Source organism: Psammomys obesus, unplaced genomic scaffold (assembly GCF_907164565.1).
Source record: "Psammomys obesus unplaced genomic scaffold, mPsaObe1.curated_primary_1811, whole genome shotgun sequence".
Lineage (NCBI taxonomy): Eukaryota > Metazoa > Chordata > Mammalia > Rodentia > Muridae > Psammomys > Psammomys obesus.
The window spans coordinates 66,096,254-66,110,707 of record NW_026585504.1 but is presented as its reverse complement, the minus strand read 5'-3'; the positions used below and the strand labels follow the sequence as shown (position 1 = coordinate 66,110,707).

General features: G+C 47.0%; 1 protein-coding gene across 1 annotated transcript in view; it reads left to right on the top strand.

The window, feature by feature from the left end:
* Positions 1-14,454, top strand: part of Tmem163 (transmembrane protein 163) — a gene marked incomplete at its 5' end in the record, with an annotated part of 157,918 nt that overhangs the window by 87,158 nt on the left and 56,306 nt on the right. Inside the window, 2 exon segments of the mRNA XM_055602033.1 lie at positions 12,400-12,443; positions 13,808-13,899. Coding sequence (XP_055458008.1) covers positions 12,400-12,443; positions 13,808-13,899 — 136 coding nt within the window.

The following is a 14,454-nucleotide window of genomic DNA, read 5'->3' as shown; positions in this document are numbered from 1 at the left end:
CTACTGTCTCTGTTTCCCATTTCTCTGTAGGCACTAGAATTACAGATCCCAGGCTTTGGAGTCTGGCTTTTATGTGGATCTGGAGTCTGGCTTTTACGTGGAGATCTGAACCCACCTTATCAAGTAGCTTGCCCAATCGAGCCATTTCCCAAGGCTGGGATGCCCCTTACAGGAGCTAGCTCTGTGTGTCACAGCTATGGCCTCGATCACATGAGCACTGCCACTCAAAGCTGTCAGCGTATTGTGCCTAGGAGGCCCTACCTTCTCCACGGCTCTTGCATCTTTGCAGACTTCTTGCGCACAGCATCCCTCCAGTTTCTCTGAGTCAGGAAAGTAGGATGGAAAGAGAGCCCCCAAAAGTAACATAAAAGAAAAAAAGTGACAGAGAAGAGTGGAAACGCAGATCAGAGGCTACATAAGGAGACAAGAAAGCCCACGCCTGCTCCTGGAGAAGGAAGGTGCTATGTAGATGAGCCGTACACGCTCAAGGCTCTTGTGGTTGAGTGTCTCTAGAACTTCTAATCTCTCCCTGCTCCCTAGCCCACTCCCTTTGTTAGAGTATCTTTCTCTTACTTAATAAACTGTCTCTATCCCTGCTGCTGTCTATGTGTCCCTGGTCCAGTTCTCAGCTCCAGGACACAAGAACCTGGAAATCTCGTCAGATATTCTGTGGACTCCGTCCCATACCTGTAACTGTCCCCATCTTTCTCACTGGAGAGAAATCCCACCCCTGAGTCTCACTTCGGTGTGGATGAATCCTAGAGTCCCCATGGCCTGGTGGTGTCCCTGGGCCCAGCCCTTTGGGACGTCCTGTCTTGCCCAAGTGTATCTTATTATTTTTTGGTGTTTGTGGGGGGAGGTGTTCATGTAGCCCAGGCTGAACTCAAGCTCACTCTGTAGTCTAGCATGACGTTGGACTGCTGGTCCTCCCACCTCTGCTTCCTGATGCTGGGATGGCAACTGTGTACCACCACACCCAGTTTATCCAGTGATGGGTATTGAACCTAGGGCTTTGTGCATGCTAGGCAAGCTCTCTACCAACTGGAGCATACCCCCAGCTCTGAATTACATTTTGACTTTTATTTTCCCATCCATCATCAACCCACCCATCCATCCATCCATCCACCCATTCTTCCTTCTATCCATCCACCTCCCCATCCATCCATCCATCCATCCATCCATCCATCCATCCATCCACCCACCCACTCATCCATCCATCCATCCTATATTGTTATACTCTAGCCACTACACAGATTTTCAGGCCCCCAAGAGCTGAAATTGATCTCATCTGCGCAGAGCAAGGTTCTCCACCCTCAGCACTACTGATACTTTGGAATGTGTAATTCTTTCTTGGTGGGAAGTATCCTATGCCTTGTAGGACATTTAACAGGAGAGCTGGTCTCCACCAGAGGCCAGGTGTACCCTCACCTTCCTGCTCTGACGACCTCTAGAGTGTGGGGCTTTGCTGGGAGACTTGCCTAGAGCCTCTGGAGGAAGAGCCTCTGGAGGAAGAGCCTCTTGAGGAATGCTCTTTTCTACTTTCTGATTCACGTGATGTGTCACTGTCCGGGATCCTCAGCTTTAGCATATACTTCGGATTGGACTGTGGAAAAGTCTCTTCACAGAGGTTTCTCTGGTTTCGGGGCTGCACTTACACAGTGGGACTCTGTTCTGGAGAGAACTGACTAGCATTCTGTATCCTCACACTTCTGCAGCTCTCTGCATGTGGCATGATGGGGAGGGTGTCCTGGCAAGACTGAGTCTCTGTTTCCTCAGGCAATCTGAACAGCTCCTTAATTGCCTATCAGGCTGATTGAGCTTGAAGGAAACACAAATTGCACCATAGACGGAGTGTGGAAATTCTCTCTGCCTACCCTAAAGCCCTCACTTGAATGTCCAAGGTGCGTCACATCCATGGACTTAGCACTGTTCTACTTCCAGCCAACCGCTGTGTAGTTCAGAAGTGATGTGCGTAAGCAGCCTCCAAGCCTCATACGAAGCCTCCTCCAGCATGACAATTGTCTTTATTAGTTTTCTAATCTGAGGAACAGTGGCTTCATGCTGTTCAGTTTCCTGTCAGAGGCCACAACGGGAAAGTCCTTTCACATCATTGCAGTTAGAATCTATAATGAGCAGAGGGTCTCCTGAGCTCTGCTGGTTGGGCCTGGTGGGACAGTGGGTATGCTAGGCTATGTTGTATGCAGGACCAAGAGCCAAGGTGGGGATTCTGGGCTTGATGGCGCCTCAGCCAAGTGGCTTTCCTTCATTAGACCTCACAGGTTTCCGTTTGTTTTTCTGTTAAAGAGCTTGGACTAAGCTGGGTGACAGTGGTGCACACCTTTAATCCCAGCATTTGGGAGGCAGAGGCAGGCAGATCTCTGTGAGTTTGAGGCCAGCCTAGTCTACAGAGGGAGTTCCAGCACAGTCAGGGCTATACAGAGAAATCCTGTCTCAGAAAACCCAAACCAAACCAAAAACAAAAAGAGCTTGGACTAGAGCCTGAAGAGCTGAGTCAGTAAAGTATATGCTGTGCAAGCATGAGAACCTGAGTTTGCTTCCCAGAGCCCATGAAAAAAGTTTGCAAGCTTTTAACTTCAAGGTTGGAGAGGTAGAGACAGACAGAACCCTGGGCTCACTGGCCAGGCAGCCTAGAAGACTTGGTGAGCTCCAAGGTTAATGACAGCCCATCTCAGGAAACCTGGGAGATAACATCCTGAGGAGCAAATCCAAGGCTGACTTTGGCCTCCCTGGACACACGTGTTCATGTACTAGCTCACAAGGCACCTCCAACAGACACACACACAGGCATACACACACCACACGCAGACATACACACAGACAACATACACACAGACACACAACACACAGGCACACACAGGCACACAAAGACGGCGGACTGAGCTAGGCAGACCATCTCTAAGAATGCTTTCCAGCTTTAAGAGAAAACGTACAATTTTAGTTAAAGTAACAATGAATCGGGCATTTTAAGGTATATTTAGAGTTGGGAGTAGCTTTTCTAAAGAGAAGGGATAGAGGAAGGGTATTAAAAATCAGCAGGAGAGCTGGCCTGTATCAGATGCCGATTGTAACCTTCCCTGTGACAACCACCAAAGTGTGGTACTTTGCCTGGGTACCCAGGCAACGGATATTAACCATGACTGTAGCGCTGGATCAGGTCACGGGAGGAGTATTGTGTCGCCAACAAACATGGGCGCTCACAGGCACCTGTGACGTAGCTTAGCTACTTTCCTGCTGCTTCGATAAAATACAAGACCAGAGCGACTTGAGGAGTTGATTCTGGCTCGCAGTTCGTTATGGCAGTGAGCAGAGGGTCACCCCGCACTCATTCCCAGGAAGCATTCAGATCACAGCCATGTTTGTCTGCTGCATGTTTTCTTGATTACAAAAAATAAATACCTCATGGTGGCGGCAGAAAGACACCAGGCACCTACCTCGGGCACCACCACGATGAGGGAATATGTGATGGAGAGATGAGAAAGATGAAAAGCACAGTGGAGAGATGGGAGAGAAAGTGAAACCAAGGGTTTTGTGCACTGTGGAGGCTGCTGCCAAGGGCCATGCCTGGGTACACGGTTCCACCACAGCTGGGGTCTGTGGCCTGCCGCCTGAGGCCATGTTGATATCTGAGCAGTGTGCTGAGCTGGCCCAGCCCCCACCTCTGGCCTGGGCAGCATGGAGGAGCAGGCTCTGGCAATGTCGGTTCTGGAGAGCTAGCCCTGACGGTGTGAGTACCCCGCATCTGCCTTGCCCCAGAATGGGTAAAGAGACGCTTTCCTGCTCACCTCTCACCACCTGTGGCAGGTGGACAGCCGGCTCAGGTTTTGAGAGCTGGCCCTGCCCTTGCCTGCTGCTGCCTTGAGTGGCCTTGCTGGGGCAGTGCTGCAGAGCTCCCCCTGGTGGCGTGGGTGTGGGAGAGCCCGTGGGCTGACCAACCCAGCCACCACCCAAGCCCAGATCCAGGGCTTTGAGTTGGCCTACTCTATCGATGAGCTGCCGGAGTGTGAGAAGGGGCGGGTCCTGCAGACTCAAAGCTGCAGGATCTCCAGGACACAGGACAACAGCCCGGTGTCAGAGAGCGTCCTGGTGAGGAGCCAGGATTGATGGTGCAGCGGAAGCCGGAGGCCTGTAACAGACCAGTGACTCACGCAGGGAACATCTGCCGGTTAAGATGTGTGGGCAAAAGGGTGTATACCGCGTGACACACCGTGACACACTACAGCGTCCACAATGAATTTTTTTTCTTTTGAGGGGAGGTTGCAAGGCTGGAGAGTGAATACAGAGGGATGGGGAGATGAGTGGAATTGGGTTACATGATGTGAAATTCACAAAGAATCAATAGAAAGTTAAAAAAAATAAACACAAGTGAGAAAATATCATGGTGAGTGGCATTTAACCAGGTGATACTGTTTCAGCCGGTGTCCCGTTGAGTATTTGACATCCTGGTGTCTCTGCTGGTTTGTTTTAACTGTCAGCTTGCCACAACTTAGAGTCAGGCAGAAAGAGAGTTTAATTGAGGAATCCTCTAAATGGGGTTGGCCCATGGGTATGTCCGTGGGGATTGCTTTGACTGTTAATTAAGGTGGGAGGAGCCATCCCAGTATGGTGACACTATTTCCTGGACTGGGTTCTGAACAATGTAAGAGTGAAGATGGGTAGCTGGGTATGAGAGCAGGCAGCATGGTTGCCTTGGTGTCTCTCTGCTCTTGACTGTGGATGTGATGTAACTAGCTGCAACTAGATGGAATTGGCTTCCCGTTTGTTACTTTTATGAGACAAGGCCTTATATAACATATTATGGCTTCAAATGCTCTACACAGCTGAGGATGACCTTGACCTGTTTCTACCTTCAGAGTGTTGGGGCTGTAGGCATGCATCACTTTAAAATGTACACCAGGCGTATGTATTGTTGGCTTGGAAACACAGTTCAACATTTCTTTTCTTTATTCTATTTTCTATCTTTGGTTTGTCTGTAAAGGCTCATGCTCAAGGTTACTGAATGCTGACAGTACTCTGTTGCAATAGAATAGGCCCGGGGCACTTTAAAAAAAAACAAAACAAAACAAAAAAAACCCAAAACACTAGGTAATATACACTTCCAAGTAAAGTGAGTCACATTTGTTGAGAGAATGAATTTATTCTGGTATAAATCTTTAATCGAGTTTTGTTTTCTTGAGCTAGAATAATGTGAAGGTTATGCAGGCAACTGCTTCAGACAGGATGATGACCTTTGAAAAGGATGACAGGGGCTAGAGAGATGGCTCAGCTGTTGAGAGTACTTGCTGCTCTTTCGGAGGACCTGGGTCTGATTCCCGGCATCTAAACTGCGGATCACTGCTGCCTAAAACTCCAGTTCCAAAGGGATCTGATGGCTTCTGCAGACACGCCATACATGTGGTACACAGACATGCACTTAGGAAAAACCCCCACACACAGAGATACGGTGTTCATTTTGTTTTTGAGATAGGGTCTCTCTATGATGCCTGACTTAAAACTCTCTGCAGACCAGGCTGGCCTTGAATTCCTAGAGATCAGCCTAGCTCTGTCTCCCAAGTGCTGGCATTAAAGGCACATGCCACCATGCCCAGCCATAAAATAAAAAATAAATTGAAAAAGAAAAAACAATCACATAAGTTCTCAGTGGGGACCGGAGGCTTTTACTTACTGCAGAATATCTCTGACTTTTGATTCTGCCCACTGACTGTTCAGAACCATAATATTATTGAAAATACTCCCCTCCTCCTCTCTTCCTTTGTCCTTCCTCCTCCCTCCTCTTCTTTCTCTCTAGTTCTTCTTCCTCCTCCTTTTTCATAATTAGGAAGACAAATGGTTTTCTTAATGAAAATGAAGAAACATGATATATATTTAATACTGAGAAAAACTTCAGACTCTAAGTTTTGTGGATATCGACAAAGGATGGATCTACCAGGTGATGCAAAATGCCGTCTGCACAGGCCTTATGGACTAACCCCACTTCCTCTAATGGCTACTAGCCACTCATAGTAACCCGCCTGCAGCAACGCTGTCCAGTGCTTACACAGCAGACTCCCGTATGGTGAGGGAGCTCACTTCTGTCTCTTACTTGCAGTCTTCAGAGGGAATCAGCGCCCTTCGTTTCCTGTGTAGCTTCTGTGACATTTTATCTGCACATATAAACTAATTTTTGTGCACACAAAAGCTGTAATAACCACCCTGCTAGTTTCCTTGCTTCATTCACACACTATATTTTTCAGCTTTATAAATCTTTTACAAGCACTTAATGACACAGTATGTTAAATTGTGAAAATACTCCCTTATTCACGAATGCTCCACTGTTAATATTTTGTTAATGTCACATATGTGGAGATCACGGGACGATTTTCAGGAGTCATGTTTCGCCTACTGTATGTTCCAGGGATTGAACTCATGGCTTGCTAGACCTCTTTGTTTATTTTTTTTAACATAGGATCTCACTGTAGGGCTCAAGCCAGCCTAGAACTTTCTTTATAGCCCAGGCTAGCTTCAAACTCAGAGTCTTCCTGCCTTGGGCTCCTGAGTGCTGGGATTACTGGTAAGTATCACCACAATTGATTTGATGGGGGTCAGGGGAAGTTCTGCACCACTGAGCCACATTCTCATTCCAGTCAAAATCTGTATGAGGGCCTCTGGCTTTCAGCTTTCAGCTTCTCCCAGTGTCATCTAGCTTTTCATGTATTAGGCAGACAACATTTGTGAACGGGGCTTTCTGGATTTCTTCGACCACTGTATTCTTTCCCTAGTTTTCCATTTATTACTTTTTTGTGTTTTCTGTGGGAGAAAGGAAAGGAAGAGAAAACACAGCTCTGTTCCTGTGTTTAGCTTTATTCCCTGTGCAGCAGTGTTAATAATCTTCTAAGGACTTTGGTTCAACTCAAATGAGTAAATACTTTTTTCAGCACCATTTCCTAAGCCAAGTCATTAAAGCCCAATCAATAGGTTTCTCTTCCTCACAACACAGTCATTCTGTGCAATGCATTGTTGGGGCCAGCAAGTTGGCTCGGTGGGTAAAGGCATCTGCCACCAAGACTGAAGACCTGAGTTCAAGTCTCAAGGCCCATATTCTGGACGGAGAGAATGACTCCTGCAGGTTGTCTGTGACCTCCATAAACATGCACACAAAATAACTAAAATGAAATCAGTTTTCAAAGTGCATGATAGCAGCTTTATATGAGAGACATTCAGTGCGTCGCATGGCACCAGCAGTGCTGGGCTGAGGGGGACAACCTTGGCAGACAACATTCATGCACCCAGTTCCAGAGCTGACAGCTTTCTCTGAATTTTGAGGAGGGGCCAGGCAAGGAAGATAGTCACTCCTTCAGGTGGCTGATACTAGTCTAGCCATTGCTCATTAAAGTGGTTTCTTCCCCCTTTAACATCCCATGTGATATTAACATCTTTCCTGCGTGAGAAAAGAACCCCTTAATAAAAAAATTAGATAGTAAAAAATATAAAAACATCCCAGTTCTGATACTATACCATGGTAGCTGCCAGTGCTACACAATTTGTGAATGACTGTGGGTATTAGTTACTCTTTTCATTGCTGTGGTCAAATGTCTGACAAAAGCAGGTGAAGGGAGTGCTTTTCTGGGCTCGCAGTGTGAGGCACAACTCATCGTGGTGAGGAAGTTATGGGAGCAGGAGCGTGAGGCCACTAGAATCTATAATCAGGAGACAGAGATGGAGGCTGGTGTCTGCTTCCTTTCTCCCTTTTACTTGGTCCAGGACCCTAGTCCACCGGATGCTGCTGCCCGCACTCAGGGTCGATCTTCCCATGTCAATTAACCCTGTTTAGAAACTCCTTCATAGTGATGCCCAGAGCCTGTGCTCTAGGTGATTCTACATTGTCAGGTTGGCAATATTAGCCATCACAGAGGGATACCTGGCCAGGAGGATGCTGGGTCATATCCATGCCTCAGGAGACTGAGTAGTGTGATGGTAGGTCTCTGGATAAAGAAACAGAGGAGGGAAACGGGAGTAGAGATGGAGTTGAGCAGGTTGCACTATGAGATAGGAAAGCAAGAACCTGCCTTTAACGAAAACTTGAAGCAGAGACCCACGAGGTGGGTCAGCTAATTGGATCCCTGGGGTAGGCATTGTGGGCAGGAGAGCAAGCCTGGGCCAGAGCATCAAGGAGGCCTGCGTGGCTGGAGAGAATCGGGCAGGACCAGCCTGTAAAGGATGAGGTCAGAGCATGAGGTTCTCTTCCAGCATGAGGATTTTGGCCTTGGGATAGAGTGAGCTGTGGAGAGCAGTGTAGCTGTGTGCTGCAAATGGCTTGCAAAGAGAAGAGGCATTAGGTGCTTAGGAGGCATCTTGGTGGCTGTTTCTTTTGAGAAACCTGAGTGGGACTGGATCTTTCGTCGCAGATGCTGTAAAATGCTATCAAATGACACAACTCAAGGGCATTATTGGATAACCGGTTCAAGCCTGTTCTCTTGTGCATATTCACACATTTATGTTTGTGTAGTATGTGTGTGTATGTGTGCTCACGTGTGTTTGTGAGGAGGGGTGCCCATGTGTGTAGAGATCAGAAGTCAACCCCAGTTGTCATGTCTCAAGTACCATACCCTTGTTTCTTGAGAAAGAGTCTCGCAGTGGCCTGGAACTTGCTCAGATAGACCAGGCTGGCTGGCCAGTGAGCCCCAACAGTCTGCTTGTCCTCCCTTCCCTAATGCTGGGATTGGAAGAATACATCACCCACCACACACAGCCTTTTGATGTGGGTGGATTCTGGGCACTGAATGTGGATCCTAGTGCTCTCTTTGCAAGCACTTTTTCAACTGAGCCATCTCCCTAGTCTGCACAAGGCTGACTTATTCTTTCTTTCTTTGAAAATTTCATGCAACATATTTTGATCATGTTCTTAAGAATGTGTTCAGTAAGCTGTCTTCTCCCCTCCACTGAGGTAGAAATCCTGTCACTAACTTTTCAGTAGGTGATAATCTTGCTTGAGAAGGACAGAGTATGGAAGCTTTTAAAGAGTCGGTTGGAGTGAGTTAAAACACATAAAATGACATTTTTTGACCCCCTCTTAGTCCCAGCTCTTTTGATTCCCAGCGTCCAGTCCATCCAGCAAGAGAGGAGATCCTGCCTGGGATGGTGGGTGATGGAGAAGCGCCTCTCCAGGGTGGGCTTGTTCCCCAGCTGTGGGGAGGTGTTTGCCAGGCGGCTGAGGATAGAGACAGTCTAATTAAACCGGGATTGATTTATTAACAGAGTTCTACTGCTCACATAATTTAACAACTCCGAGGTGTTATGGGGCCTGGGGTATTGCTAAAGAGTGCTAAGGCTCAAGATAATTATTGCCTGACTTTGGAGAGAATGACAGATGGGTCCTCATTGTCTCTGTAAATCTCGCTGGCAATTGAAGCAGGATTCTTTGTTGGGTGTTGTGTAGGGTCCTTGTTGTTGGTCCTGGGCTGCCTTGCTGGCATGTTCCCGGCTGCATTTTCCTTTGTCTCTGTTTTGCAGACCCTCCCTCCAAACCCTGCTTACTCAGCTGCAGGTCTGCCTTTGGCTTGGTCTTAACAATGGGTCTCCTGGGTCCCCTTCGTTTTCCAGCTGCCTTTCTGTTTGAATTTATTTTCTGCCAACATGCTTTTTGGTCTGGTTTGACTTAGTTAAAAAAAATCTGTTCTCTTAACCAGGCCTCTGTATAAATATTTATTTAAGACTTACATTGTGTGCCCACTTTGGGGTGTAGCCGTTAAGTGAGTCCCTTAACATATATAGATGACAACCTGCCCTCGGACAGGTGAACTCTGGGAGGCAGGAGGTCTGTCAGGAAGGAGTGATGTCCTGCAGGTGTTCTGTCACCTGGCTTGTGTGGCCATAATCACACCCTGCTCATGTAGACCATGGGACCCAGAAACTTACATGGAATAATGGTTTACATTATTATATCATATATTATAGTAACATAACATAATATATTAATAACATACACTATTGGTATATTATAATATTAATTACAGTAAGATAATATATTTACATATGATATAATATAAAATATAATAATATATTATAATAATGTGCTTTCCTATCAGCCCAAAGCACTCATGAGCTGACAGAGCAGCCTATTCCTAGATATGTGTCTGAACTCTCCTGCTAATTCATTTGGGATCTTTGCTTATCTTTATATGATACAGACATGTTTTCTCCAAATAAAAATGTCATCTGATTTGAATGGTTACATATGATGGCTGTAGAAAATGTGGAACACACAAAAGCGTAGGAAAAGTCTTCAAATATTTCCTTTAAAGATTAGCCACTGTTATCATTTGAGGGAACCAACAACAGACAAAGAAGTGATTCTGCCCAAGTGCACTTTGGTGAACCAATGAATTGGTTGGGGTTACTCAGGACAGCAGCGGTGACTCACAGGCAGCTATGTCACTGAAAAGTCTACCCCAGCGTGGGTGAACACTCATGAAAGTAGCATTTTAGAGTTCTCATTCCCTCCAGCTCCACGCGCCCCCTTGAGAAGAACAGCCCTCACGGGAAAGCCTGGCTCACAGGCACCCACACAGCCCTCTCACAGGCCTTCAGTGTGCAGTGGAGCTGATGTAGCCTGTGTCTGTCCTTCACAGTTGGGTCAGCTCCTACCCTACAAGCAGCATCTTGGCTCTGTGGTGGCTTTGGGCAGTGCTTACTCGTACAGGCATAGAGCTTCTTGGGACCTCTTCTCTGCCTTCATTGGTCACCCTCAAGCAGTCTTGTTCTCCAAACACAATTCATTCTTGCATGAGTGAGATTGGAAATGCCTTAATGAAAACCTTTTGGTTTGGTGACTGGGAAGATGGCGGTCAAGTGGTCTGGTGGTCAAGTGGTTATTTCAGAGCAATAGGAATTAAATTTGATCCCCAAATACAAAGAAAAGTTGGGTTTCTGTAGATCTCTCTGCTGGAGAGGCAGAGACAAGCACATCTCTGGGGCTTGCAGACAAGACAACCTGGCCTACTTGGCAAGCGTCAGACAAGTTTTACCAGACCTTCTCTGGTAAAACAAGGTGGGCAGTGGTGGTACACGCCTTTAATTCCACCCCTTTAATCTCAGGAGGCAGAGGCAGGAAGATCTCTGTGAGTTCGAGGCTAGCCTGCTTTACAGAGTGAATTCCAGGACCATCAGGGCTACACAGAGAAACCCTGTCTCAAAAAACAGAACAAAACAAAACAAAAAGCCAACAAACAAAAAACCCAAAACAAAATAAAAACTGAGGTAGGCAGGCCTTGAAGAATAACACTGGAGTTTTACCCTCAGCCTCCACACATGTATTCATGTACCTGCACACATACGAAGGAAGGAAAGGAAGGAAGGAAGGAAGGAAGGAAGGAAGGAAGGAAGGAAGGAAGGAAGGAAGGAAGGAAGGAAGGAAGGAAGGAAGGAAGCCCTTCGTGTAACTTTCTTTACATGGGAACAGGGCTATCTGAATCTACCCACCCCCTTCTGTTGAATTAATTCTCATCCTGGAATCAGGATGTTCTATCAGTCAGCTTTGGGCCAAAGAAAATGAACTTACTCCTTGACACTCTTGATAACCCCTCAGAGGCTACTGAGCTCTTCAGTGGGTTTTGGGCTAATGACTGTTTACAGCTGTTTAGCAGCAAGAGCTGAGAGCTGGCCACAGCGGGAAGCTGCGAGCACAGAGGCTCTGTGGAGGACCCTTCAGAGGACTCTTGACTCTCCATGCAATTTTGGCATTTTGCTCTTTGCATGTTATCAAGGAATTAGATGAAGGTGATTTTTAAGTAAATAACACATCTCTCTGAAGGACCCTGTGTTCACTAGAATTCCGTGGGCTCCCAGTGCCCTGCAGGACAGGACATGAATAACATTAATACTCTGCACGTGCTATCTTTATCTGTTCACCTGGCAGGGTGTTCCAGTGCAGTTCTGAGAGTGAAGTCATGCCACTGGACAACCACAAGTCAGAGGAATCTCACAGTAGTGGCTCTTGTTTGTGTGTGTGCAATTTGAATGTATTTGAATGTACACACACGTATGTGTGTACAAGTGCATGGATAGGCCAGAGAACAACCTTTGATGATGTGCCATCTTTTTAAGAAAAATACACAGGAGGGGCCTTTTAGCTGTGCACATCCACTGTGCCACGGTTGTGAGCACAGATGGGTTCAGAGGAGATATCAAACTGGGCCTCGAATGAAGTTGACCCTCGTATGTTTCAGAACATGGTGGGAGGGGAAAGTGTTGCATGTAGAATTTCTGAATTCTTAGCTTTTCCGACACTCATTTTTAAGATTCTGATCTCCTGAAACTTTCCCCTGGTGTTTATCTGATGAACTCACAAATGAGACCCGTGACGCACGAGGCTGCCAATCTGAATGGTGTTTTCTTTCTTTTTAGCTGTCTCCGTCATGAGGTACAGCGCCTCTGCCTTCGGGTTTGCTGTAAGTAGCACGGAATGTCCTCACCACCATGATACTCTGCACGCTTTCTCCCAGCCCGTGACTCTCGCCCCGGTCATGAAATAGACGGGTGCTCATCTAGCAGATGCGAGATGAGCAAGGTGGCCCAGCTTTAGTGAAATCAACTTCTGCGAACATGATGATGTAACAGAATGAAAGGCATCAATCAAGATGGGACAGTGCCCAAGTGTACATCCGGGACGCACACGCTCTGTGAAGGGGTTATTTGAGAGGAGGCCTTGGGGGATTTACCTCTCCCTGCCCTTCCGGTTGCTTGTGGGCCTTGCACACGGGAGGCGCACTTGCACAGATAAAGGGAGCTGAGGTGGGTTGGGGCCCACACTACGAGTGTCTGTCTGTAGCCCTGCTGAGGCGAGCTGAGTTTTCTGCCTGTCCCCTGGCGGAAACAGGTCAATGTCAGCGGTATGCTGAAAACTTGAGTGACTCGATGGATGCCTTTCCTCTTGTTGCCCAGACGTTGGGCATTCTGTACTGGGCCCCAGACCCACATCTGCCCTTTGTCCTAAGAACTTAATGTTTTCGGAGTGTTCCTATGAGTGTGTTGCAAGTTATCTTAAGAGTCTTATGAAGCGCGTAGATTGTCCCGAAAATTCCACCTGTGCACACTAGTGACCAGAACACAAAGTGCTTCTGCACACACCCAGAAATAGATACTCAGCATGTACGCACAGAGAAACACCTGTATAACACTATACACGGCCAGGCATACAGCACACCAGCACAGACACACACTCATCCAGAAGTAAATACAGCAGACACACATGTGCGTGTACACACACAAAATATGTACATATCCACACACAATATATACACACACACTCAGGAACACCTCTCTCTGTCTCCCTCTCTGTCTCTGTCTCTCATTCTCTCAAAAGCATAGAGCTGTCTATACAACTTCAAACTGTTGGTAGACTTCCTGGACCTCCTGACCTAGCTAGGACACTTCCAGTGAGAGCCAGAATTAGATTTTTTTTTTTTTTTACTTACTATGTATAGGAAAATGCTAATACCTTGCTGGTCACAGGAAAAACAATTTCACATATTTCAGAAAATAGTACCTTCCATTTTGATCGCCTGTCGCACATCTCCAGAGTTCTAGATCCCAGGGCTCTGAGAACAGAGCTAGGTCTACAAGGGCCACTTCCCTGCAGTGTGGAATGCCCAGGGCTCCGCCACGGAGCTCAAAGTGGCTGCAAGAAGCATGCAGAAATGTGTTTGCTCGAATCTTATTCAGACTCTCTAGGTCATTGTGCAGTTGGCCTGTGTGTTCATGGTTGTGCCTTGCTGACTCTGGAGAGCCACTAATGTCCTGTCTCCTTCTCTAGTTTGATGCCATCCTGGATGTGCTGTCCTCGGCCATTGTCCTGTGGCGTTACAGCAATGCGGCCGCCGTGCACTCTGCTCACAGGGAGTATATGTAAGTGGATTCTTTTTCCAGATTGCAGGAGCCTTAAAGGGAGGCCTTGCCATCACGTTCAGCAAAATCCTCCTTCATTCTTTGGCCTGATGTGGAGAAAAGGGTGCAAGTTGTCTTTGATGTTAGCTGATGGACTGTTAGCCATGAGATAGGTCTTTCCTGAGACAGTCACAGGAACACATACAGTCTTTGTCATTTGTTCAGTTCCCCAATGTAGAGTCTGGAGTGAATATTTTCTTGTCTGTACCTCTGTTTATCCATTCATCTACTTGTCCACCTGTCCATTCTTTCAAATATCCATACATCTATCTACCCATTCATTCTCACATTCATGAATCTACTCACACCCTGTCCGTCCATCCATCCATCCATCCATCCATCCATCCATCCATCATCCATCCATCTACCCATCCATCCATCCATCCATCATCCATCCATCTACCCATCCATCCACCCATCCATCCATCCATCCATCCATCCATCTACCCACCCACCCACTGGCTCATCAATCCATCCATCCATCCATCCATCCATCCATCCATCCATCCATCATCC